This window comes from Chiloscyllium plagiosum, unplaced genomic scaffold (assembly GCF_037043375.1).
Source record: "Chiloscyllium plagiosum isolate Xiang-an unplaced genomic scaffold, Cpla_swu_hap1 HiC_scaffold_20, whole genome shotgun sequence".
Lineage (NCBI taxonomy): Eukaryota > Metazoa > Chordata > Chondrichthyes > Orectolobiformes > Hemiscylliidae > Chiloscyllium > Chiloscyllium plagiosum.
Window position 1 is genome coordinate 7,141,139 of NW_028270158.1, and position 23,824 is coordinate 7,164,962.

Sequence of the window (23,824 nt, forward strand, 5' to 3'; positions counted from 1 at the left end):
CAGAATCGGAGCCCCTTCAATATTGGTTCCAACGATTTGGTCAAACCTTATTCAGAAATTCAATTGGTCAGAGGACAATTGAAATCATCATTAAATACTCTACAATATTCTGTTCCCTCCTTTTAGCCTGGTTTTTACACAGCTTAGATTTATTGTTTCTGATGAACAATTGATTCTAAATGCATTTGACTTTCCCTAGCTTTACTGGGACATATATCTCATTAGAATGCAAATATGCTTTGCACCAAATCTTCTTGTATCAAATATAATGTCATATCTGCAGTGGGGATTTTTCTTTCCCCTTTACAGCTCAGACAAATGGCAACATGTTAAAATTAACAGCGGAGGTGATTTTAGCATAACCTTCCCACTAGGAAATGGGTCCACCATCCTGCCAGTATTTTGTTATTCTCCAAGGAAGCTGATACAGAGTGAAATTGGGCTGATGTGCAAAATTAATTCCAGCCAGCGCTGTGGGTTTCCTGCCCCAGTGAATTGAATTAAGCTTATCCCCAGTGTCCCAAAGAGAAATCTGTAAGGATTGTTTCTGTTCAGGCTGCATGCTGTGAATGCGAGCAGGATGTGCAGCTCTTGCACTGTGCCCCACGCCCTGCACAGAGACAGTGTGTTCAAACACTGCTGTAACCATCCCATGCCTTTGATATTTGGCTACCCAGGATTTACCTCTTAAAGGTACACTCGCACATCTACAGTCTGAGGAAGGGTGCCAACAACCCTCCTAATTCACACCGACTGCTGTTCACAATTCCTAATTGTCTTCCTCCACTTGGCTCCCTTATCTCCTGCTCCAATTCTCCAGCACTACCCCCACGGTTCCTTAACCGAGCTGCCCTACCGTCGCGGAGCTCCCTACGCCCCGAGCTGCTGCGCTGAAGCTCCTCCTGCCAGGCGAGCTGGGCTCACATTTGGCCTTGGACCTCCATCTGGTGCCATCCTCACCCTGTGGCCCGTCTGTGACCTCCATCACCCACCTACGGTTAGGACCATCTATCTTTCTGCTCCCCTGGACTTTACCCCCTCCAAGAGATCTCTGTGGCTCTGCTCAAATCACCAAAATGCTGGCATTTATTGGGGGGGGGGGGTAGACAATGGCCGAGTGCTATTATCACTGGACTATTAATCCAGAGACCCGGCTAATGTTCTGGGCATCTGGGTTCAAATCCCATCGTGGCAGATGGTGGAATATGAAATCAATCAAACCTGAAGTTAAGAGTCTGGAAAAGATTGTCATCTGGTTCACTGATGTCGTTCAGGGAAAGGGATCTGCCAGCCTCGCTGGGTCTGGCCTACATGTGACTCCAGACCCACAGCAATGGCATTAACTCGTAACTGCCCTCTGGGTAATAAATGCTGACCTCGCCAGTGCTGCCCACGACCAGTGCATGGTTCTTTCTTCTTTTGCATTTTCACTGACCTTGCCACTTGTCTTACAATCTGTATATCTCTAAGAACATCTTTTCACACCCAGAGTTCAAAACTTCTTTTTTATTCCTTGGCTCTTATTGTCCATCTTTCAAAGGTGTACAGCAAAAGGGAGAGAACATTGCATCTTATGAGTATTTTTCTTGTTACCAGCTTGAGTTTTCTCATACTAACCTATCTATTTATCTCATAATCATAATGTCTTTGCTTTCAAATGCATTCAGCGTTTTGGGTGGCAATTTGTTTTTTTTTCTTTATTCACTTTTGGAGTGTGGCTGTCTCTCACTGGCCCCCAGCATTTATTGCCCCGTCCCTAGTTGCCCCTTGAGAAGGTGGGGGTGAGCTGCCATCTTGAACCGCTGCAGTCCAATCTCTGCTGTGGGATTGACTCATAATGCCCTTGGGGAGGGAATTCTAGATTTTTGACCCAGTGACACTGAGGAGACAATGATATGTTTCCAAGTCAGGATGGTGAGGGGCTTGGAGGGGAACTTACAGGGGGTGGTGTTCCAGTGTATCTGCTGCCCTTGTCCTTCTAAATGGAAGTGGTCATGTGTTTGGAAGGTCCTGTCTGAGGATCTTTGGTGAATTGCTGCAGTACATCTTGTAGACGGTACACACTGCTGCTACTGAGCGTCGGTGGTGGAGGGAGTGGATGCTTGTGGATGTGGTGCCAATCAAGTGGGCTGCTTTGTCCTGGATGGTGTCGAACTTCTTGCGTGTTGTTGGAGCTGCCCCCATCCAGGCAAGTGGGGAGTATTCCATCACACTCCTGACTTGTGCCTTGTAGATGGTGGGACAGGATTTGGGGAGTCAGGAGGGGAGTTAGCCTCTGACCTGCTGTTGTAGCCACTGTGTTTATGTGGTGTGTCCAGTTGAGTTTCTGGTCAATGGTAATCCAGGTGTGGTATTTATGAGTGAGTTCTGCATTGGTCACATGCATGTGACTTCTCACAACCTGAGCTGAAGGGATCAGATTTAATGTTCTCTCGTTGGGAAGGAGAATATAGAAGATGAGAAGATTGCTACACTATCAGTGTTCTTGGCGATGACACCATGCCGAATCAATCCGCAGATGTCCCCTTGCAGCAATGAGTAAGGACCAACGCTGATCAACACACAGACAAGCAGCACCTTACAGGAAGAGAACTCAATCCAACTTGGGTTGACACCTTCACAGGAACATTGGAATTCGGAGTGAGAGTAGGCAATTCAGCCCTTCAAGCCCACTCCACCATTTACCATGATCATGGCTGATCTTCTCCTGGTCTCAACTCCACTTTCCTGCCTGCTGTCCATAGCCTCTTATTCCACTTCTCATCAGAAACATATCTGTTTCTTTCTTGAACCTGTTGATTGATTCTCCCACCACTACACACTGGGGGAATGAGTTCCAGATACACAACCCTTTGAGAGAAGTAATTTCTCCTCATTTCTCCCCAGTGCACTCCCACATCAGCTGCACCAACGCAGCTCCTCAATGCACTCCCACATAAAACTGCACCAATGCAGCTACCCAATGCACTCCCGCATCAGCTGCACCAATGCAGCTCCCCAATGCACTCCCACATAAGGCTGCACCAATGCAGCTCAATGCATTCCCACATCAAGCATTGGTGCAGCCTGATGTGGGGGTGCATTGGGGAGCTGCATTGGTGCAGCTCGATGTGGGAGTGCATTGGGGAGCTGCATTGGTGCAGCTCGATGTGGGAGTGCACTGGGGAGCTGCATTGGTGCAGCTTGATGTGGGAGTGCATTGGGGAGCTGCATTGGTGCAGCTTGATGTGGGAGTGCATTGAGCTGCATTGTTGCAACCTTATGTGGGAGTGCATTGGGGAGCTGCATTGGTGCAGCTCGATGTGGGAGTGCACAGGGGCTCTACATTGATGCAGCTTGATGTGGGAGTGCATTGGGGAGCTGCATTGGTGCAGCTTGATGTCGGAGTGCATTGAGCTGCATTGGTGCAGCTCGATGCGGGAGTGCATTGAGGAGCTGCATTGGTGTAGCTTAATGTGGGAGTGCATTGGGGAGCTGCATTGGTGCAGCCTGATGTGGGAGTACATTGGGGAGCTGCATTGGTGCAGATTGATGCTGGAGTGCATTGGGAGCTGCATTGGTGCAGCTTGATGTGGGAGTGTATTGGGGAGCTGCATTGGTGCAGCCTGATGTGGGATTGCATTGGGTAGCTGCATTGGTGCAGCTTTATGTGGGAGTGCATTGAGGAGCTGCGTTGGTGCAGCTGATGTGGGAGTGCATTGGGGAGCTGCATTGGTGCAGCTCGATGCGGGAATGCATTGGGGAGCTGCATTGGTGCAGCTTGATGCGGGAGTGCATTGGGGAGCTGCATTGGTGCAGCTTAATGTGGGAGTGCATTAGGGAGCTGCATTGGTGCAGCTTGATGTGGGAGTGCATTGAGCTGCATTAGTGCAGCTCGGTGCGGGAGTGCATTACTGAGCTGCATTGGTGCAGCCTGATGCGGGAGTTCATTGGGTAGCTGCATTGGTGCAGCTTTATGTGGGAGTGCATTTGGGAGCTGCATTGGTGCAGCTGATGCGGGAGTGCATTGGGGAGCTGCATTGGTGCAGCTTGCTGCCGGAGTGCATTGGGAGCTGCATTGGTGCAGCTCGATGTGGGAGTGCATTGGGTAGCTGCATTGGTGCAGCTTGATGAAGGAGTGCATTGGGAGCTGCATTGGTGCAGCTCGATGTGGGAGTGCATTGGGGAGCTGCATTGGTGCAGCTCGATGTGGGAGTGCATTGGGGAGCTGCATTGGTGCAGCTCGATATGGGAGTGCATTGGGGAGCTGCATTGGTGCAGCTTGATGTGGGAGTGCATTGGGAGCTACATTGGTGCAGCCTGATGTGGGAGTGCATTTGGGAGCTGCATTGGTGCAGCTTGATGTGGGAGTGCATTGGGAGCTGCATTGGTGCAGCTCGATGTGGGAGTGCATTGGGGAGCTGCATTGGTGCAGCTCGATATGGGAGTGCATTGGGGAGCTGCATTGGTGCAGCTTGATGTGGGAGTGCATTGGGAGCTACATTGGTGCAGCCTGATGTGGGAGTGCATTGGGTAGCTGCATTGGTGCAGCTTGATGTGGGAGTGCATTGGGAGCTACATTGGTGCAGCCTGATGTGGGAGTGCATTGGATAGCTGCATTGGTGCAGCTTGATGTGGGAGTGCATTGAGGAGCTGCGTTGGTGCAGCTGATGTGGGAGTGCATTGGGTAGCTGCATTGGTGCAGCTTGATGAGGGAGTGCATTGAGGAGCTGCGTTGGTGCAGCTGATGTGGGAGTGCATTGGGGAGCTGCATTAGTGCAGCTCGATGTGGGAGTGCATTGGGGAGCTGCATTGGTGCAGCTTGATGTGGGAGTGCATTGGGGAGCTGCATTGGTGCAGCTTGATGTGGGAGTGCATTGGGAGCTACATTGGTGCAGCCTGATGTGGGAGTGCATTGGGGAGCTGCATTGGTGCAGCTTGATGTGGAAGCGCATTGGGGAGCTGCATTGGTGCAGCTCGATATGGGAGTGCATTGGGGAGCTGCATTGGTGCAGCTTGATGTGGGAGTGCATTGGGAGCTACATTGGTGCAGCCTGATGTGGGAGTGCATTGGGTAGCTGCATTGGTGCAGCTTGATGTGGGAGTGCATTGGGTAGCTGCATTGGTGCAGCTTTATGAGGGAGTGCATTGAGGAGCTGCGTTGCTGCAGCTGATGTGGGAGTGCATTGGGGAGCCGCATTAGTGTAGCTTGATGTGGGAGTGCACTAGGGAGCTGCATTGGTGCAGCTCGGTGCCGGAGTGCATTGGGGAGCTGCATTGGTCCAGCTCGATGCAGGAGTACATTGGGGAGCTGCATTGGTGCAGCTCGACGTGGGAGTGCACTGGGGAGCTGCATTGGTGCAGCTTGATGTGGGAGAGCATTAGGGAGCTGCATTGGTGCAGCTCGGTGCAGGAGTGCATTGCTGAGCTGCATTGGTGCAGCTTGATGTGGGCGTTCATTGGGTAGCTGCATTGGTGCAGCTTTATGTGGGGGTGCATTGGGGAGCTGCATTGGTGCAGCTGATGCGGGAGTGCATTGGGGAGCTGCATTGGTGCAGCTTGACGCCAGAGTGCATTGGGAGCTGCATTGGTGCAGCTTGATGCCGGAGTGCATTGGGAGCTGCATTGGTGCAGCTTGATGAGGGAGTGCATTGGGGAGCTGCATTGGTGCAGCTTGATGTGGGAGTGCATTGGGTAGCTGCATTGGTACAGCTTGATGTGGGAGTGCATTGGGGAGCTGCATTGGTGCAGCTGATGTGGGAGTGCATTGGGGAGCTGCATTGGTGCAGCTTGATGTGGGAGTGCACTGGGGAGCTGCATTGGTGCAGCCTGATACAGGAGTGCATTGGTGCAGCTTGATGAGGGAGTGCATTGGGGAGCTGCATTGGTGCAGCTCGATGTGGGAGTGCACTGGTGCTCTGCATTGGTGCAGCTCGATGTGGGAGTGCACTGGTGCTCTGCATTGGTGCAGCTCGATGTGGGAGTGCACTGGGGAGCTGCATTGGTGCAGCCTGAAGCGGGAGTGCACTGGGAGACTGCATTGGTGCAGCTCAATTTGGGAGTACACTGGGGAGCTGCATTGGTGCAGCCTGATGCGGGAGTGCACTGGGAGACTGCATTGGTGCAGCCCAATGTGGGAGTGCATTGGGGAGCTGCGTTGGTGCAGCTTGATGTGGGAGTGCATTGAGCTGCATTGGTGCAGCTTGGTGCGGGAGTGCATTGGGGAGCTGCATTGGTGCAGCCTGATGCACGAGTGCATTGAGGGCTCATGTTTAGGGGCTATCGCTGTGGTCTGATATCACTGACCATGGCATTACCAACTTCATTATGCTGCCATGGGAAAAGCCTGTATTGTACCCACAGTTGGTGTGAGTATGGCAGCAGCGTGCAGAGATTTCAAAATGAATGTCTGGAACGAGAAGGTATTGAGATTCAAACCTCATAGTTTCAGAAAACAGAAGAAAGGCATTGAAAACTCATTCCTCTGATTCCTTTAATCAGTTTGTATCCTTGTCACTTTGCAAACTCCTTCTTCGACTCGTCTGAGGTGCAAAGGGGGAGCTGATAGACTTTTTCTCTAGAGGTATGATCTATACCAACTGTAGAACCAGCATTAATTGCTGTCAGCTCAGCAGTACAGGTTTGATTTTCAATGTCTAGAGGGGAACCTCACACTTCGCAAAGAAATAGCACCATGTATACTGCATAATATAAAGCATAAAATTCTTCTATTGCATCAACATAGTTAAGACTTAACAGCGTAAGTGAGGAAGGCAGTGAGGAGATTTGGAGTCAACTATTCCTTGAAATATTTGAGACAAGCAGCAGCTCAGTGGTTAGCACTGCTGCCTCACAGCACCAGGTACCCGGGTTTGGTGACTGTCTGTGTGGAGTTTGTACATTCTCTCTGTGCCTGTGTGGGTTCCCTCCCACAGTCCAAAGATGTGCAGGTTAGGTGGATTGACCATTCTAAATTGCCCATAGTATCCAGGGATGTGCAGGCTAGGGGGATTAGCCACAGGGAATGCAGGGTTATCGGGGTAGGGTTGGGAGCTGGGTCTGGCTAGGAAGCTCACCAGAGGGTTGGTGCAGACTGGATGGGCTAAATGGCCTTTTATTGCACTGAAGGGATTCTAGGTGATGCAGAGTGTTCTAACAGTTCATGTCTGACCTGCATAGTCTCCTCTTTTGAATGGATGGAAGGCTTTACAAGGGGTTGAGAGTGTGTTCAGGAAATGTCGATTCTCCTGCTCCTCGGATGCTGCCTGACCTGCTGTGCTTTTCCAGCACCACACTCTCGGCTCTGATCTCCAACATCTGCAGACCTCACTGTCAGGGTCAGGTCCTACGATTGGTGAATGTGAACGTGACCAAAGGTCATATTGCAAATTCACAAATTCAGGGGCATAGGGACATCATTCGATGCATCTGCCTGATCTTAACGCGTCATCCAGAAACCCAGAGGCTAATCGTCTGGGGACTGGAATCCGATGCATGGTAGGCTGCTGGAAAAATCAAACAAATCTGGAATGGCAATCTAGCCTCAATGATAGTGATGATGATATCATTATCGATTACTGGTTCACTGATGACCTTTGGGGAAGGAAATCTGCCATCCTCCATGTCTAGCCTCTATGTGACTCCAGACTCACAGTCATGAGGTTGACTCTTAGCCCCCCCATCTGGAACCATAGAATCCCTACAGTGTGGAAACAGGTCCTTCAGCCCAATAAGTCCACGCCGACCCACCGAAGAGTAACCCACCCAGACCCATTCCCCTCCCCTATCACTCTATATTTACCCCTGATGCATCCCTGAACACTATGGACAATTTAGCATGGCCAATTCACCTGACCTGCACATCTTTGGACTGTGGGAGGAAACAGGAGCACCCGGAGGAAACCCACGCAGACACGGGGAGAATGTGCAAACTCCACACAGACAGTCGCCTGAGGCAGGAATCGAACCCGGGTCCCTGGTGCTGTGAGGCAGCAGTGCTAACCACTGAGTCTGAGTAGGCTGCCTCAGTTCAAGGGATGGGCGATAAATCAAAGCCTCGTTGGCAACTCTCATATCCCACGGAGGGGAATATGATGCCCTGAATTGGAAACAAACACAAAGGGTGCTGGAAAAACTCAGCATCTGTGGAGAGAGAAACAGGCAACGTGCCAAGCCCTGTAAACTCTCGCTGAGAGCTGCAACATTTCTCCCTCTCTCCTCAGGGTTAGTGAATTCCCTCAGCACTTCCTTCACATTGTTCCACATTTCCAGGAGCTGTGATCTTTTGCTTTTACTTATACCTGTAAATTGGGAATGAGAAACACCGCTGCAGTAATGGGACTGAGTTCTGTTCTGTCTCCAGCCCAGGTTTATCCAGGAGTCTGTGATGCTGTCATGAGGTATAAGAGGTAAAATAAAGTTGCATTTGTGAGTATAGTCATCCGTCACCGAGACAAACAGAGTCAATCAATAAATGAAATGTCCCCAAGCCTGAAGTTGGTTTAAAAGTGCATTGTAATGTTTCCACTATATTACAGCTACAGTTCTCTGATTACTGTCACAGTGTATGTATTTCGCAGCTCAGTGGATGGATCAAGAGGAATGGTTAAGTACACTCTCAATCTTCTTGGGAGCACGTGCTCGTTTGAGAAGGAGATGCAGTAATCCAAGGAACTTGCTTTTCTGAAGAAGTAGGCACTGCGCAGTGTCTAAGGGGAGATGGAAAGCAGCTGCCTAGCAACACAATCCGCCAGATGCATCTCTGAAAACATTAACATGTTTAAGATCAAAAAATCCTTTACCAACAAAGGACTGTCAACACCATTATTTACGTTTTGAGTAGTCTGTTCCAAGTGTTATTTAGCTTTTTACCATCTGTCAGGTTCTCCTTGGCTTCCCTCTCATTGAATTCCCGATTGTTGTAAACGTAGAAAATAGGAGCTGGATTAGGCCATTCGGCCCTTTGGGTCTGTTCTGCCATTCAGTAGGACCATGGCTGATTGTCCAACTCAGTTCCCTGTTCCTGCTTTCACCCTCAGCCCTTTGGTTCCTTTAGACCCTAAGAAACATATCCAACTCCTTCCTGAAGATGCTCAGTGTTTTGGCCTTAACCAGTTTCTGCGGCAGAGACTTCCACAGGTTCCCCAGGTGAAGACATTTCCCCTCATCTCAATCCCAGATGGCCCACCCTGTGTCCTTAGATACTGTCAGGGCCATATTCACTGGAGTTTAGATCAATGGGGAAGGGGGGGGCTAGGAATCTCTTTAAAAAAAACTATAAAATTCTAACAGGACTAGAGAGGTGAAACACAGGCCGGATGTATCTGATGACCGGGGACTTGAGAACCAGGGAGATCTCAGTCTAAGGTTATGTTTAAGGACGAGGAGAAATGTTTTCACCCAGAGCCTGTGGAAATCTCTGCCACAGAGAGTACTCAAGGCCAAAACATTGAATATCTTCAAGAGCGTTCTTAGCATTAAAGGGATCAAAGGATATAGGGGGAGAAGCAGTAGCAAGGTGCTGAGTTGGATGATTGGCCATGATCATATTGAACGGTGCAGCCAGTTGGAAGCCTGAATGTTCTACCCCTCCTCCTATTTTCGATGTTTCTATCCTGTCGGAGAGAAGATCTGTTGATCAATAAACATGAATAAGCTGTGGTCGACCTGCTGAATATTTCCAGCATTTTCAGGTTTTGTTTTAATTTTCCCACCTCTCTCCCCCGTAAACAGCCTGAAGGCCATGACAACGGAGTTTACATTGGGTCTTTTCCTGCACAAAAGATCATGGAATTGTGAATGCTAATCACATCTAGCAGTATTATAGAATCCCTACGATATGGGTGCAGGCCATCGAGTCCACCCTAACCCTCTGAAGGAGATGCCACCCCAGACCCACTCTACCCCCGCAGTGCCCATGGCCCATTCACCCTGACCTGCACATCCTTGGACTGTGGGAGGAGACCCACGCAGACACGGGGAGAACATGCAAACACCACGCAGACAGTCCCCCGAGGCTGGAATCGAACCTGGGTCCCTGGCGCTGTGCGGCAGCAGTGCTAACCACTGAGCCACCGTGCCGCCCTGTGGTATGAATCAGGTTTTGCAATCTGGTCCAAAACCCACCATCCTGGAAGGCAGGATATTCATAGATCTGCCAGCCCAGTGCCAGGATGTGTTGATTGACGTCTTTGACGCTCCTCATATTAAGCTGGTCCTTTTGGAAACAGAGGCACTAATCAACAGGCCTCAGGCCTGGGGTGATGGTGCGGTCGTGGCTGTGTCACTGAGTTCACTAATCCAGAGGCCGAGGCTAATGCTTCGTGTTTGTATGTTCAAATTCCACCCACTACATCAATTTACTTAAAAATAAATTCTAGTTTGTAAGTGAAAACAAAATGCTGTGGAAAACTGAAATTGCTGGAGAAACTCAACAGATGAACATGGTGGCTCTGTGGTTAGCACTGCTGCCTCATAGCGCCAGGGTCCTGGGTTCGATTCCACCCTCAGGCAACTGCTTATGTGGAGTTTGTGCATTCTCCCTGTGTCTGTGTGGGTTTCCTCCCAGAGATGTACAGGTTAGGGTAGATTGGCCATGGGAAATTGCCTATAGTATCCAGGGATGTGTGAGTTAGGTGCATTAGCTAAGGGTAAATGTAAAGTAATAGGGTAGTGAATGAGACCAGGTGGGTTAATCTGCAGAGGGTCGTTGTGGACTTTTAATAGAATCCCTACAGTGTGGAAACAAGCCCTTCGGCCCAACAAGTCCACACCAACCTCTGAAGAGTATACCATCCCCCTCCCCATTGTGCTATGTTTGTCCCTAACTTACACATCCCTGAACACTATGGACAATTTAGCATGGCCAATTCACCCTAACCTACAAATTCCTGAACACTATGGGCAATTTAGCATGGCCAATTCACCCTAACCTACACATCCCTGAACACTATGGGTAATTTAGCATGGTCAATCCACCCTAACCTACACATCCCTGAACACTATGGGCAATTTAGCATGGCCAATTCACCCTAACCTACACATCCCTGAACACTATGGACAATTTAGCATGGCCAATCCACCCTAACCTACACATCCCTGAACGCTATGGACAATTTAGCATGGCCAATCCACCCTAACCTACACATCCCTGAACACTATGGACAATTTAGCATGGCCAACTCACTCTAACCTACACATCCCTGAACACTATGGGGTAATTTAGCATGGCCAATTCACCCTAACCTACACATCCCTGAACACTATGGGGTAATTTAGCATGGCCAATTCACTCTAACCTACACATCCCTGAACACTATGGGGTAATTTAGCATGGCCAATTCACCCTAACCTACACATCCCTGAACACTATGGGGTAATTTAGCTTGGCCAATTCACTCTAACCTACACATCCCTGAACACTATGGGGTAATTTAGCATGGCCAATTCACCCTAATCTACACATCCCTGAACACTATGGGGTAATTTAGCATGGCCAATTCACCCCAACCCACACATCCCTGAACACTATGGGCAATTTAGCATGGCCAATTCACCCTAACCTACACATCCCTGAACACTATGGACAATTTAGCATGGCCAATTCACCCTAACCTACACATCCCTGAACACTATGGGTAATTTAGCATGGCCAATTCACTCTAACCTACACATCCCTGAACACTATGGGTAATTTAGCATGGCCAATTCACTCTAACCTACACATCCCTGAACACTATGGGTAATTTAGCATGGCCAATTCACTCTAACCTACACATCCCTGAACACTATGGGTAATTTAGCATGGCCAATTCACTCTAACCTACACATCCCTGAACACTATGGGCAATTTAGCATGGCCAATTCACCCTAACCTACACATCCCTGAACACTATGGGCAATTTAGCATGGCCAATTCACTCTAACCTACACATCCCTGAACACTATGGGCAATTTAGCATGGCCAATCCACCCTAACCTACACATCCCTGAACACTATGGGTAATTTAGCATGGCCAATCCACCCTAACCTACACATCCCTGAACACTATGGGCAATTTAGCATGGCCAATTCACCCTAACCTACACATCCCTGAACACTATGGGGTAATTTAGCATGGCCAATCCACCCTAACCTACACATCCCTGAACACTATGGGTAATTTAGCATGGCCAATCCACCCTAACCTACACATCCCTGAACACTATGGGCAATTTAGCATGGCTAATTCACCCTAACCTACATATCCCTGAACACTATGGGCAATTTAGCATGGCCAATCCACCCTAACCTAGACATCTTTGGACTGTGGAAGGAAACAGCCCCAAATAGCCTGTTCCTACACAGTAGGGATTCTGTGAATTCTAACGGTGTTGGCAGCATCTGTGGGGAGAGAAACAGAGTTATAATTTTGAGTCCAGTTCTGAACTATTTCTCTCCACGGTTGCTGCCGGACCTGCTGAGTTTCTCCAGTAATTTCTGTTTTGGTTTTAAACTTCCTCACTCCCTGTTCCTGCTAGGATTCCACTCCATTCTCCCAGTCTCTCCATCTCGGTCACATATGTTCGGATGATGATGGGGTGCCTATGATATGATCTCCTTGTCCCTCAACCAGCGATTGCCTCCACCATAAAGATCATACACTTATAGCACAAGATTGCTGTTAAGTCTAGGTTTGTTCAATATATCATATCAGTTGCCTGACACTATGATCTTTTGCTATAAATTCTGTCTTATGATCCTGCTCCAAGCTACCTGATGAAGGAGCAGTGCTCTGAAAGCTAGTGTTTCCAAATAAACCTGTTGGACTATAACCTGGTGTTGTGTGATGTTAACTTCCTCTAACAAGCAACAGACTGGGTGACTGTCTTGTGGGTGACCTACATTCTGACTATAGCAATGACCCTGACCTCCCATTTACCTGCCTCGATAAACCATCTTATTCCAGTGTGACCATCTCTGTCCTGCTGCAGAGTTCCAATGGAGCTAAGAGAAAGCTTGAGGAACACCATCTCATTTCCCAAAACTTCAGCGGATGCCCTGTGTCCTCCTTATTTTCCTTATATTCTTAGTAATGCCACTGTTGGCGGCATGGTGGCACAGTGGTTAGCACTGTTGCCTCACAGCGCCAGAGACCCGGGTTCAATTCCCGCCTCGGGCGACTGTCTGTGTGGAGTTTGCACGTTCTCCCCGTGTCTGCGTGGGTTTCCTCCGGGTGCTCCGGTTTCCTCCCACAGTCCAAAGATGTGCAGGTCAGGTGAATTGGCCATGCTAAATTGCCTGTAGTGTTAGGTAAGGGGTAAATGTAAGGGTATGGGTGGGTTGCGCTTCGGCGGGTCAGTGTTGACTTGTTGGGCCGAAGGGCCTGTTTCCACACTGTAATGTAATCTGTAATCTGTAAAAAAACTGCAGTAAGATACCACCTTACAGAGATCAGCCATGATCTGACTGGGACAGGAGTGAGAGACTGGTCTCCCTGTGCTCTGGTTTCTTGCTTTCGAATGGAGGATTTCACATTCCGTAACATTGCCTGGTGATCTCCTCAGGGATTTGCAAACAAGTTGAACTGAGAACTTTAGCAGAAATTAACAATTTTGCAAAAGGAGCCGGGTTTCGGGTGTGGTGTGTATTGACTGTGACCAAAGTCCCTGGGCAAGTTGTCAGTACAGCAGAAACAAAAGGGCTTTCATCATTGAAGGATTTATAATGAAGGATTTTCCAGATTTATACATGTACAGGTTTCCCATTGGAAATTGAGATAATACAATTCATTTGGGTATAAGAATGTCGAGACTCGAGAGAGGAGCTTTTTTATTTGTTATTTCTGCCGTATACAACTTGATAGATTAGGTTAGATTACTCACAGTGTGGAAACAGACCCTTCGGCCCAACAAGTCCACACCGACCTGCCCTGATACAGTAGAAAATGAGGCAATGTTCCTTCGGGACTGAGGTGCTACATGGACAGCACAAACAACATGATCGTACCCAGGGCAGCATAAAGGGCAAAAGGACGTGGAACAGGAGTAGGCCGTCTGACCCCTCGAGCCTGCTCTGCTGTTCAATAAGATCATGGCTGATCCTTTCATGGTCTCAGCCCCGCTTACCCACCCTCTCACTGTAACCCTTAATTCCTTTATTCTTCAAAATCTATCTGTCTTTCACCCCCTTTACCTCTTCACCTTTCACCCCCTTTTTTGTTCAACATCTATCTATCATTGCCCTAAACACATTCAATGAGGTAGCAGGGAATTCCACAGTTTCACAACCCTCTGGGCGAAGAAATTCCTCCCCATCTCAGTCCGAAACCTGCTCCCCCTCATTTTGAGGCTGTGCCCCTCATCCTAGTTTCACTGCCAGTGGAAATATCTACTCCTTTCATAATTTTGTATGTTTCTGTAAGATCCTCCCTCATTCTTTTAAATTCCAATGAATATAATCCCAGTCGACTCAGTCTCCCCTGATAAGCCAACCCCCTCAACTCCAGGATCAGGCCAGTGAACCTCCTCTGCACCCCCTCCAGAGTCAGTACATCCCTTCTCAAGGAAGGAGACCAAACCTGTACACTGTTGCAGTACACAGTTGCAGTACACAGTAAAGGTGAATCGTTCTGAAACTAGAACGAGCTGGTATAAAATGCCTACAAGGGAAATGGGAATGCAAGCCCCTAGTCAATAGACATGACCCTGGAAAAGGACAGCAGCTCTGACTTGCTGTGCGTTTCCAACTTCTTGTTGACCCTGGTTTCCTTGCAGTCCTCACTGTTACATAGGCTTTCCTGAAACGCTATCAGTGTTCCATATTTGAATTGACCACTGTCAGGCACTCCTGACTGGTTTACAGCCCTCTGTAACCAAGCTGGCACCAACTCCCACTAACCCGTACCTGGATTTGTTCCTCTGGTTGTAAAATTCTTGTCCTTCTTTACCAAGTTCTCCAAGGCCTTGCCCCCCCCCCCCCCCCCCCCGATCTCTGGGATCTCCTCTGTACCCCATAGCTCTCTGAGACTCAGCACTCACTCATTGCTGATGATAATTTCCGCTCCACTGGTGACCGTGCGTTCAGATGTTTAAACCCTGAGCCCCTGGCATCCTGGAGAAAGTGAGGGCTGCAGATGCTGGGGATCAGAGGCGAGAGTGTGGTGCTGGAAAAGCACAGCAGGTCAAGCACCATCTGAGGAGCAGGAGAATTGACGTTTTGGGCATTATCCCTTCATCAGGAATGACTCATCAACTTCACCACCTTTACCCCTTCGCCCCCTTCACCCCGTTCAGCCCCTCCACTCGCTCCATCCACTTTACCCCCTTCTGCAAACTCCATCCCCTCCCTCACTTCATCCCCTCCACCCCTTCACCCCCTCCACCCCCTCTGCACTCTCCACCCCCTTCATCGCCTTCATCCCCTTCACCCCCTTTACCCCCTTCACCCCCTCCACCCCCTCCACCCCGTCCACCCCTTTCATCCCCTTCATCCCATTCATCCCCTCCACCCCTTCACTCCCTCCCCCTTCACCCCCTCCACCCCTACACCCCCTCCACCTCTCCACCCCTTCACCCCCTCCACCCCTTCACCCCCTCCACCCCCTTCATCCCCTCCACCCCCTTCAGCCCCTTCAACCCCTCCACCCCTTCACCCCCTCCACCCCTTCACCCCCTCAACCCCCTTCATCCCCTCCACCCCCTTCAGCCCCTTCAACCCCTCCACCCCCTTCACCCCCTCCACCCCCTTCACCCCCACACCCCCTTCACTCCCTCCACCCCCTCCACCCACTTCACTCCCTCTACCCCCTTCACTCCCTCCACCCCCTTCAACCCCTTCATCTCCTTCACCCCTCCACCCCCTCACCCCCTTCACCACCTCCACCCCTTCACATCCCTCCACTCCCCTCAACCCCCTCCACCCTCTTCACCCCCTTCAACCCCTTCACCTCCTTCACCCCTCCACCCCCTCCACCCCCTCCACCCCCTCACCCCCTTCACCACCTCCACCCCTTCACATCCCTCCACCCCCTCCACCCCCTTCACCCCCTTCACTCCCTCCACCCACTCCACCCCCTTCACTCCCTCCACCCCCTCCACCCCCCTCCACCCCTCTCCACCCCTTCACCCCCTTCAGCCCTCCGCCCCTTCACTCCCTCCACTCCCTTCACCCCCTCCACCCCCTCCACCCCACACTCCCTCCACCCCCTCCACCCACTTCACTCCCTCTACACCTTCACTCCCTCCACCCCCTTCACCCCCTTCAACCTCTTCACCTCCTCCACCCCCTCCACCTCCTCACCCCCTTCACCACCTCCACCCCTTCACTCCCTCCACTCCCCTCAACCCCCTCCAGCCCCTTCACCCCCTTCAGCCCCTCCACTCGCTCCATCCCCTTCACCCCCTCTGCAACCTCCATCCCCTCCCCCCTTCATTCTCTTCACCCCCTTCACTCCCTCCACCCCCACCACCCCCTTCATTCCCTCCACCCCCTTCACCCCCTTTACCCCTCCACCCCCCCTCCACCCTCTCCACCGCCTCCACCACCTCCACCCCATCACTCCTTCCACCCCCTCCGCCCCCTCTATCCCCTCCACCCTCTTCATTCCTCCGCCCCCTCCACCCCCTCCACCCCCTTCACTCCCTCCACCCCCTCCACCCCTTCACTCCCTCCACCTCCTCCATCCCCTCCACCCCCTCCACCCCCACCACCCCCTTCACTCCCTCCACCCCCTCCACCCCCTCCACCCCATCACTCCCTCCACCCCTTCACTCCCTCCACCTCCTCCATCCCCTTCACCCCCTTTACCCCCTCCACCCCCAGCACCCCCTTCACTCCCTCCACCCCCTTCACTCCCTCCACCCCCTCCACCCCCTCCACCCCCTTCACCCCCTCCGCCCCTTCATTCCCTCCGCCCCCTCCATCCCCTCCACCCCATCACTCCCTCCACCCCCTCCACCCCCTTCACCCCCTTCACTCCCTCCACCCCCTTCACTCCTTCCGCCACCTCCACCCCCATCAATCCCTTCACTCCCTGGATAAAAGGCCAGGGCACAGTCATCTATGGAGCATGTGCAGGAGAAGGGGCTCGGTGGGGTTGGGTATTTGTTGGCCGATATTGACATGATGGGTGGAAGGGCCTGAGTTTCCGTGCTGTGTGACTCTGACGGAATGGTACCATAGTTGCTGGGAACACCGCGACTAATTCTTATCTCTCCTCTTCCAGCTGAAAAGGCGAGCGATGACTTTTTTGCAAAGCGCCAACATTTTGCAGAGCTGGCCTCGAAGGGGAGCCTGCCCTTGCATCCCGTGGCGATGCCAATGGACCATGAGGACCCCATGCCCCGTGCCAACACCTACAACCCCAAGCTCACTGGACAGAGGAACAAAATGACCAAGATGCACACGCACCCGCTGGTCTTCGACGCTGAGTACAAGACGTGGGACCCGAGCGATACGGCTATCCGCAGGCAAACCTACGCCAACAAGAGACCCTGCACAGTGGGTCCTCTGGTAGAGAAAGCCAGCCCTCAGCCACAGCATTACACAGCAGCACCACAGCCATACTTTGTAACCAACAGCAAAACCGAAGTGACGGTGTGATGGTGAGCATCCTTTCTGTTTCCCAGAACAGAAAAGGAAGAGGAGACTGCCGTTCCCAAGAGCTACCTGACTGAGAACTGAACTATTTTTGGGATGAACTCATGCCATTGTTTAATCCGAATGGGTTGGGCTGAAGCCCGATCCAAAGTGGATCTAAAGTCTGCAAAATGAGCAATACACACTGAAGGGTTCAATAACGATGGGCTTTGTGTTCGTGTATCAAAAAAAACCCCACACACTAAAAAAAATTACAAAAAAAAAGTGATTTTCTTTAAAACAGAAATTACCGACTTTGAATGAATTCACTCTGGGTTTTTGGTTCTTGATGGTAATTGAGACAAGGAATCGCTTTTGGGAATGTTTAAGAGAATGGGGAGCATGTCTTATTGCTGTTTTGTAACCTCCTCAACAAATTTGGAAACGTTAGGGAGTGGATAAAGCAGAGACCCTCCCCCGTCTTAACTGGCGATCTTCCTGGTCAGCTTCGAGACCCTGTGCTGGTCTTAGGCTCTCTGGGAAGGCTGGGTAATATAGGTTGTGCCTTCATAGTGGAGAATGATGCTTCATACAGCTAGCCGCACATCCTCTCCATCTCTCTTCTGAATCTCTGCTGATGTTGCTTCCTGTGTTCTTACCGCAGAAAAAGGGGTCAAATTGATGCCAACAAGACAAATCAGAGGTCCCCATCGCCACTCCCACCCCAATATCCAGGCAGCAGACATTGGTGGGATTTCTCTGTTGGTGAATCGATGTGATGGCCTCTCTCTCTCTCTCTCTCTCACACATAAACCATGCTGAGGGACTACAGTGAGGAATGAAAAGGGGGAGGAAAGGGAATAAACTTCCACCACATTTTATTACACTTCAGAAGGGAATCCAAAACCTTGCTTGGTTCACACCATCAGCTTCTGTACCGAGTGCAGAGGGAGCAAAACTCTGCTTTCTATCATCTTACAACAAGCAGCTCACGACAGACGTCCGCGCTGAGAATGGGTCTGTTTTCACTTTGTATTGTAGGTCAGCTGAAGTGGGTTTTCCTGCACCCAGCTGCTCGTTGGATAACGCCATCTTTCTGACACAGTGAATGGGGCTGATGGCTGTACAATGTCCAGTTCAGAAACTGATGAGTTAAGCTTGGGACCTTAACATGAAATTTTCAATTCCTTTCTGTGTAAAGTAGATAATTTAGTCTTTGCGACCCACAGAACCAGTTAGATTCATTGATTGGTCCAAGGGATTGATTTGTCAGCTCAAAGGATTTTAAGAAACCATTTTAATTCATTTCTCAATATTCTGCTGTTTATAGGAAACATTGTTAGCACGTTCCATGACTCTAAGGTCCCTTCCTCCCCCCTTTTAACACCTCTCTGTGTTCCTGCTGCTTCAGATGAAAGATTCGGGCACTTTGCAGCTTCTCGGCCTGATGGGAAATGTGAGATTGCTGTTTTATGAACCTGAAGCCAAACCAGAAGTAAATAAGGAAAGCAAAAAAGTTGTTTTTTTTTATGCGGGGGGGGCTAATTTCTCAGAAGCGCAGCGTTGTTACAGAACAGGAAGCCATTCAGCACATCCACGCCTGGTTCTATTCCCTAGCCATGATGTGGAGGAGCTGGTGTTGGACTGGGGTGGGACAATGTTAAAAGTCACCAGGCTATAGTCCAATAGGTTTATTTGGAAGCACTAGCTTTCTGAGCGCTGCTCCTTCATCAGGTGGTTGTCACCTGGAGCGTCGCTCCGAAAGCAAGTCCTTCCAAATAAACCTGTTGGACTATAACCTGGTGTTGTGTGACTTTTGTTAATTCTATCTCTTAAAGCCTATTCCTGCCTTCTCCTTCCACCCTATTTCCATCCAACCAAACATCCAATGCCCCTCTTCACTGAATCTCCCTCTCCATGTTTCCCTGCAGTGTCTCCCACACCCTGACCCCTCGCTGGGTGAAAACCTGTCACCCTTGCACGTCACTTTAAATCTATGCCCCTCTCGTTCTCGTTTCACTCAGAAGCTCTTCCCTATCCAATCCATCCAGATTCACTTCTGATTTTATCTGATCTCTCGGGGAACACTTGCCTAACCTCGTCAGCCTGTTTTACTTTTAGGATTTCAGGAGCTCGCCAGGTCTGTGTTGGAGAGGGCAATTATTCACGCGTTCCCTCTCTCTCTGTCTCTCTCTCTCTCTCTCTCTCCTGATCAACTCCCCCAATGCACTCAATTCACAGAGAGTTTCAGCACAGATACGACATGTGACTACCCAGTGCAGCTAACAGAGGATAAGCTCAAACCATCCAGTCATTTCTAACAATGAGAGCAACCTCAGAGAAGCTAAAGGACAAAAGAGATGGACAGCACTGCGACCAGCCCTTTGACCCACCAAGCCTGTGCCTACCATTACTCCCTAACTAAACTAAAAAACATACCTTCTGCCCATATTAAGCCCGTATCCCCTATTCCCTCCATATTCATGTAACCATCCAGATGCCTCTTAAGTGTCACCAAGGTGCCTGTTTCCACCACCTCTACAGGCAGTGCGTCCCAGGCTCCTGCCGCTCTCTATGTGAAAAATTTCCCTCTCACATCTCCCTTAAACTTGCCCCCTCTTACCTTGAACCTGTGTCCCCTCATAATTGAAACTTCAGCCCTGGGGAGAAGCCTGTGACTATCCACCCTATCTGTGCCTCTCATAATATTGTAGCCCTCTATCAGGTCTCCTGTCAGCCACTGTCTTTCCAGTGAAAGCAATCCTAGTCTTTTTAAACATTCCTCATAGCCAGTACCCTCAAGACCAGGCAACATTGTGGTGAACTTTCTCTGTACTCTCTCTCCCCAAAGCTTCCACGTCCTCTGGGCATGTGGCAACTAAAACTGCACACAGTACTCCAAACGCGGCCTAACGAGGGGTTTATATCACTGCAGCCTGGTTCGCCAACTCCTGTCCTCCGTGCCCTGTTAGACTGGACAGGGTACATGCAGGAAGAATGTTCTCCCAGAACCAAGGGGCAGAGTCTGAGGACATGGGCTGGGCCAATTAGGACTGAGAAGAGCAGAAATATCTTCACCCAGAGATTGGGGAGCCTTTACCACAGAAAACAGTTGAGGCCAAAGCATTGAATGTTTAAGAAGGAGTTAGATACAGTTCTTCGGGCTCAAGGGATCAAAGAGTGAAGTGGGAGCGGAGTTGGATGATCAGCCATGATCACACTGAATTCCAGAGCAGTCTGGAAGGGCCGAATGGCCTACTCCTGCTCTTCTTTGTCTCTCTGGACCACCCTTAGGTTTGGCCTCCATTTACCACCCGGTCAGCTTGCTATTCAGGAATCTGTGGGACAGGCAGAGTGGGGCCTGATGGGCTGGGGGGGGGGGGGGGGGGGGGGGGCGGCGAAGGGGTGTGGTGGGAGAGGGGACATGTTTGTGGGTGATAGGCCCAATGTCCACAGGGACAGGCAGCATTGGAGAATGGGCATTTCACCACCTCACACACCCAGGGGGTGGGGCAGTGGGAGATGGTGAGCCTGACCAGTGCTTCCCATGACCCATGACCTTTGTAACAGCTGCTGGTGCCACCTCATAAAACCATCCTTACTCTAAACCCAAGGTATTACCTGAAGAGTGGAGCAGATCTGTTCCTGTGCTGGACTGTTTACCATACTTTACCATGATTGAAACAGGAAGTGACTGTGCGCTCCTGCTCCAACATTCAGTAAAGATCACCCTTCCACCTGACCCCCATGTTTCCTGATTCCAGATGAATTGAGTGTCTGCAGTGACTGGGCATCCACAACCATTCACCAACCTCCCAGGAAGCAGTGTCTCCTCAGATTTGTCCCGAATGGGAAAACCCTTTGCGTAAAGATGGTTCTCCCTCCAGCCTTTCCAGTCATGGCATCAAACCCAGCGAGCTCTCTCAGAATCTCAGATTTAACAATGAGATCCCTTATCCCTCCAAACGCTGGGACCCACTCGACCCCTTTACTCCTTATCAGAAAACCTTCTTCTCCCTGGAATAACTTTTACACAGAAGGTGGTTCACATGTGGAATGAAATTCCTGAGGAAGTGTTGGATGTGAGCGCAGTTACAATGTTTAAAAGACATTTGGATGGATACTTGAATAGGAAAGGGTTTGGAGGGATATGGGCCAGGAGCAGGCAGGACTAGTTTAGTTTGGGATTATGTTCAGCACGGACAAGTTGGGACAAAAGGTCTGTTTCTGTGTTGCATGACTCTATAACACAACACCCCTGCTTCTGGAACATTCTATGAGTGAAGTCCAGCTTCTGAATTGCACGAATCAGATCACCTTTAGCGAGCAGATAGACATGTTTTAATGGGGCCTGAGACGTATGGCATGAACACTGATCGGGACAAAAATCCCCCTCTCTCCTTACCTCCCAACGCCCTCCCAATCTTCCATCGTGTGTGTGTTTATCTCCTTTTATGCTCATTCTGCTTCTGGACAGGCCTTTCTGACAGCATTTTACTATCATTGTCCACTCTATGTTAATCTTTCCTGGAGAATTCATTGTCGGGGTGGGGGGTGGGTGGAGGGTGCATTGTGGCTTACAAACGCTTAGACCCAGAGCGAGTTGACCATCAACTTCCCACAGTTTCATACGTCTCTTAACTGGGTGTTTCTGAACTGAACAGAAGCATTTGAAGGTTGATCAAATCGTGTTATCCGTGGTCAGTGCCCCTTCTCTCTCCCTCATGCCCACCCAGCCCCCCAATGTCAGAATGTCGGGATTGACTGCAGCATGGATGAGATTGTGTTTGTGGATTAGTCAGTAGCAACGCTCCCAGCTGGGAGGTTGTACTGTGCCGTCTGCTGCAGAGTCCTCAATCATCTTTCTCCAAAGTTAAGAATCACACAACACCAGGTTATAGTCCAACAGGTTTATTTGGAAGCACCAGCTTTTGGAGTGTTGCTGCACAACCACCTGATGAAGGAGCGACGCTCTGAAAGGTAGTGCGCTTCCAATTAAACCTGTTGGACTATAACCTGGTGTTGTGTGAGTTTTAACGTTGTCCACCCCAGTCCAACACCAGCCCCTCTACATCCTGGCTACCTTTCTCCGAAGCTACTTGCAAAGGGCTCATTCTAAATAGTGCCGGGGAGACGCAATTTATCATTTCTTTTTGTTTTGTGTGGAAGGAAGTGGCTGTCCATTCCAATTGACGTGGCTATGATTTGTCCTTGAGGAGATGGTTGAGGGTATTTGGATCTTGGTTCTTTCAGCTTACCAGTCTGAGTTTCCTGGATGGTTGACTCCAGGCCAGTGCTGCCAAAGCCCCCTGTCTGTGTGTTTCATACCCTGAGGCTTGAGGGAATGGCAAATGACAGAGAGCAGAGAGGGTTGGGGAAGACAGTCTGCTGTCCACGCTGTGAACCATACACTCTCTGGTGTTACTCAGAACTGTAGCACCCTGCAAGGGAGCAGTGTGGTTTGCTGTCTCAGAGTTTTGTTTGTGTACTGTACATAGCATCCACGATCATTAAATACTCAAAAAGAGCAAATCCAGCCATCGCTTGGCATAGCACACTGTAGTCCTCAAGCGTTTTAATCAGCAATTATTATTGTCTTTTCCACACACCTGCTTTCTGCTCAGTATAGGTCTGATGTTTGTATTAATGGTGTGACCTTGCTGCACACTTTCTCTTCAATGTAACAGAGTTTTTGTTGAATGCTTTCTGCACAAAATATTAAGGAAACATTGCTGTGAATCTTTTGTTTCCGGTAAGTTCCCTTCAAACAGCAGCTCCAACTCTGTCTCTGAAAACAGTGGTAACATGCAACGGATTCAGACTGGACTTGGGTGTTCACTGCTTCTGTACAGTTCCCCAGTCAAGAGCTGGAACTGAAGACCTGGAAGACTTACCAGTCGACCACCAGTCTTACAGGCACTTGTCTGCCTGTCCTCTGCACTACCTGATGTTCAGATTAGATTGTGGTGCTGGAAAAGCACAGCAGGTCAGGCAGCATCCGACGAGCAGGAGAGTCGATGTTTCGGGCAAAAGCCCTTCATCAGGAATAGACCACCTGATGTTCAGTCAGAGTTAACATCTGACTGTTTAGGAGTTAATGAAACGAATGCTGTTTTACCCCAGTTCGTATAACGGATTGTCTTTATGGAGAGATACCCATTTGCTATTTGGTCCTGTCTTAAGCAGCATGAAGGTGAGAGTAGACTAGTGGAACCAAGGTTGGAAACAGGGTGGTTAAGAAGGCTTTTAGCAAGCCTGCCTTCATTGCTCAAACCATTGAGTATAGGG

General features: G+C 50.0%; 1 protein-coding gene across 1 annotated transcript in view; it reads left to right on the top strand.

The window, feature by feature from the left end:
* Positions 1–20,883, top strand: part of shisa9a (shisa family member 9a) — a 427,797-nt gene extending 406,914 nt beyond the window's left edge. Inside the window, exon 4 of the mRNA XM_043712110.2 lies at positions 17,184–20,883. Coding sequence (XP_043568045.2) covers positions 17,184–17,560 — 377 coding nt within the window. The 3' untranslated portion in view covers positions 17,561–20,883. The remainder of the gene's footprint in view (positions 1–17,183) is intronic.
* Positions 20,884–23,824: the final 2,941 nt, after the last annotated feature.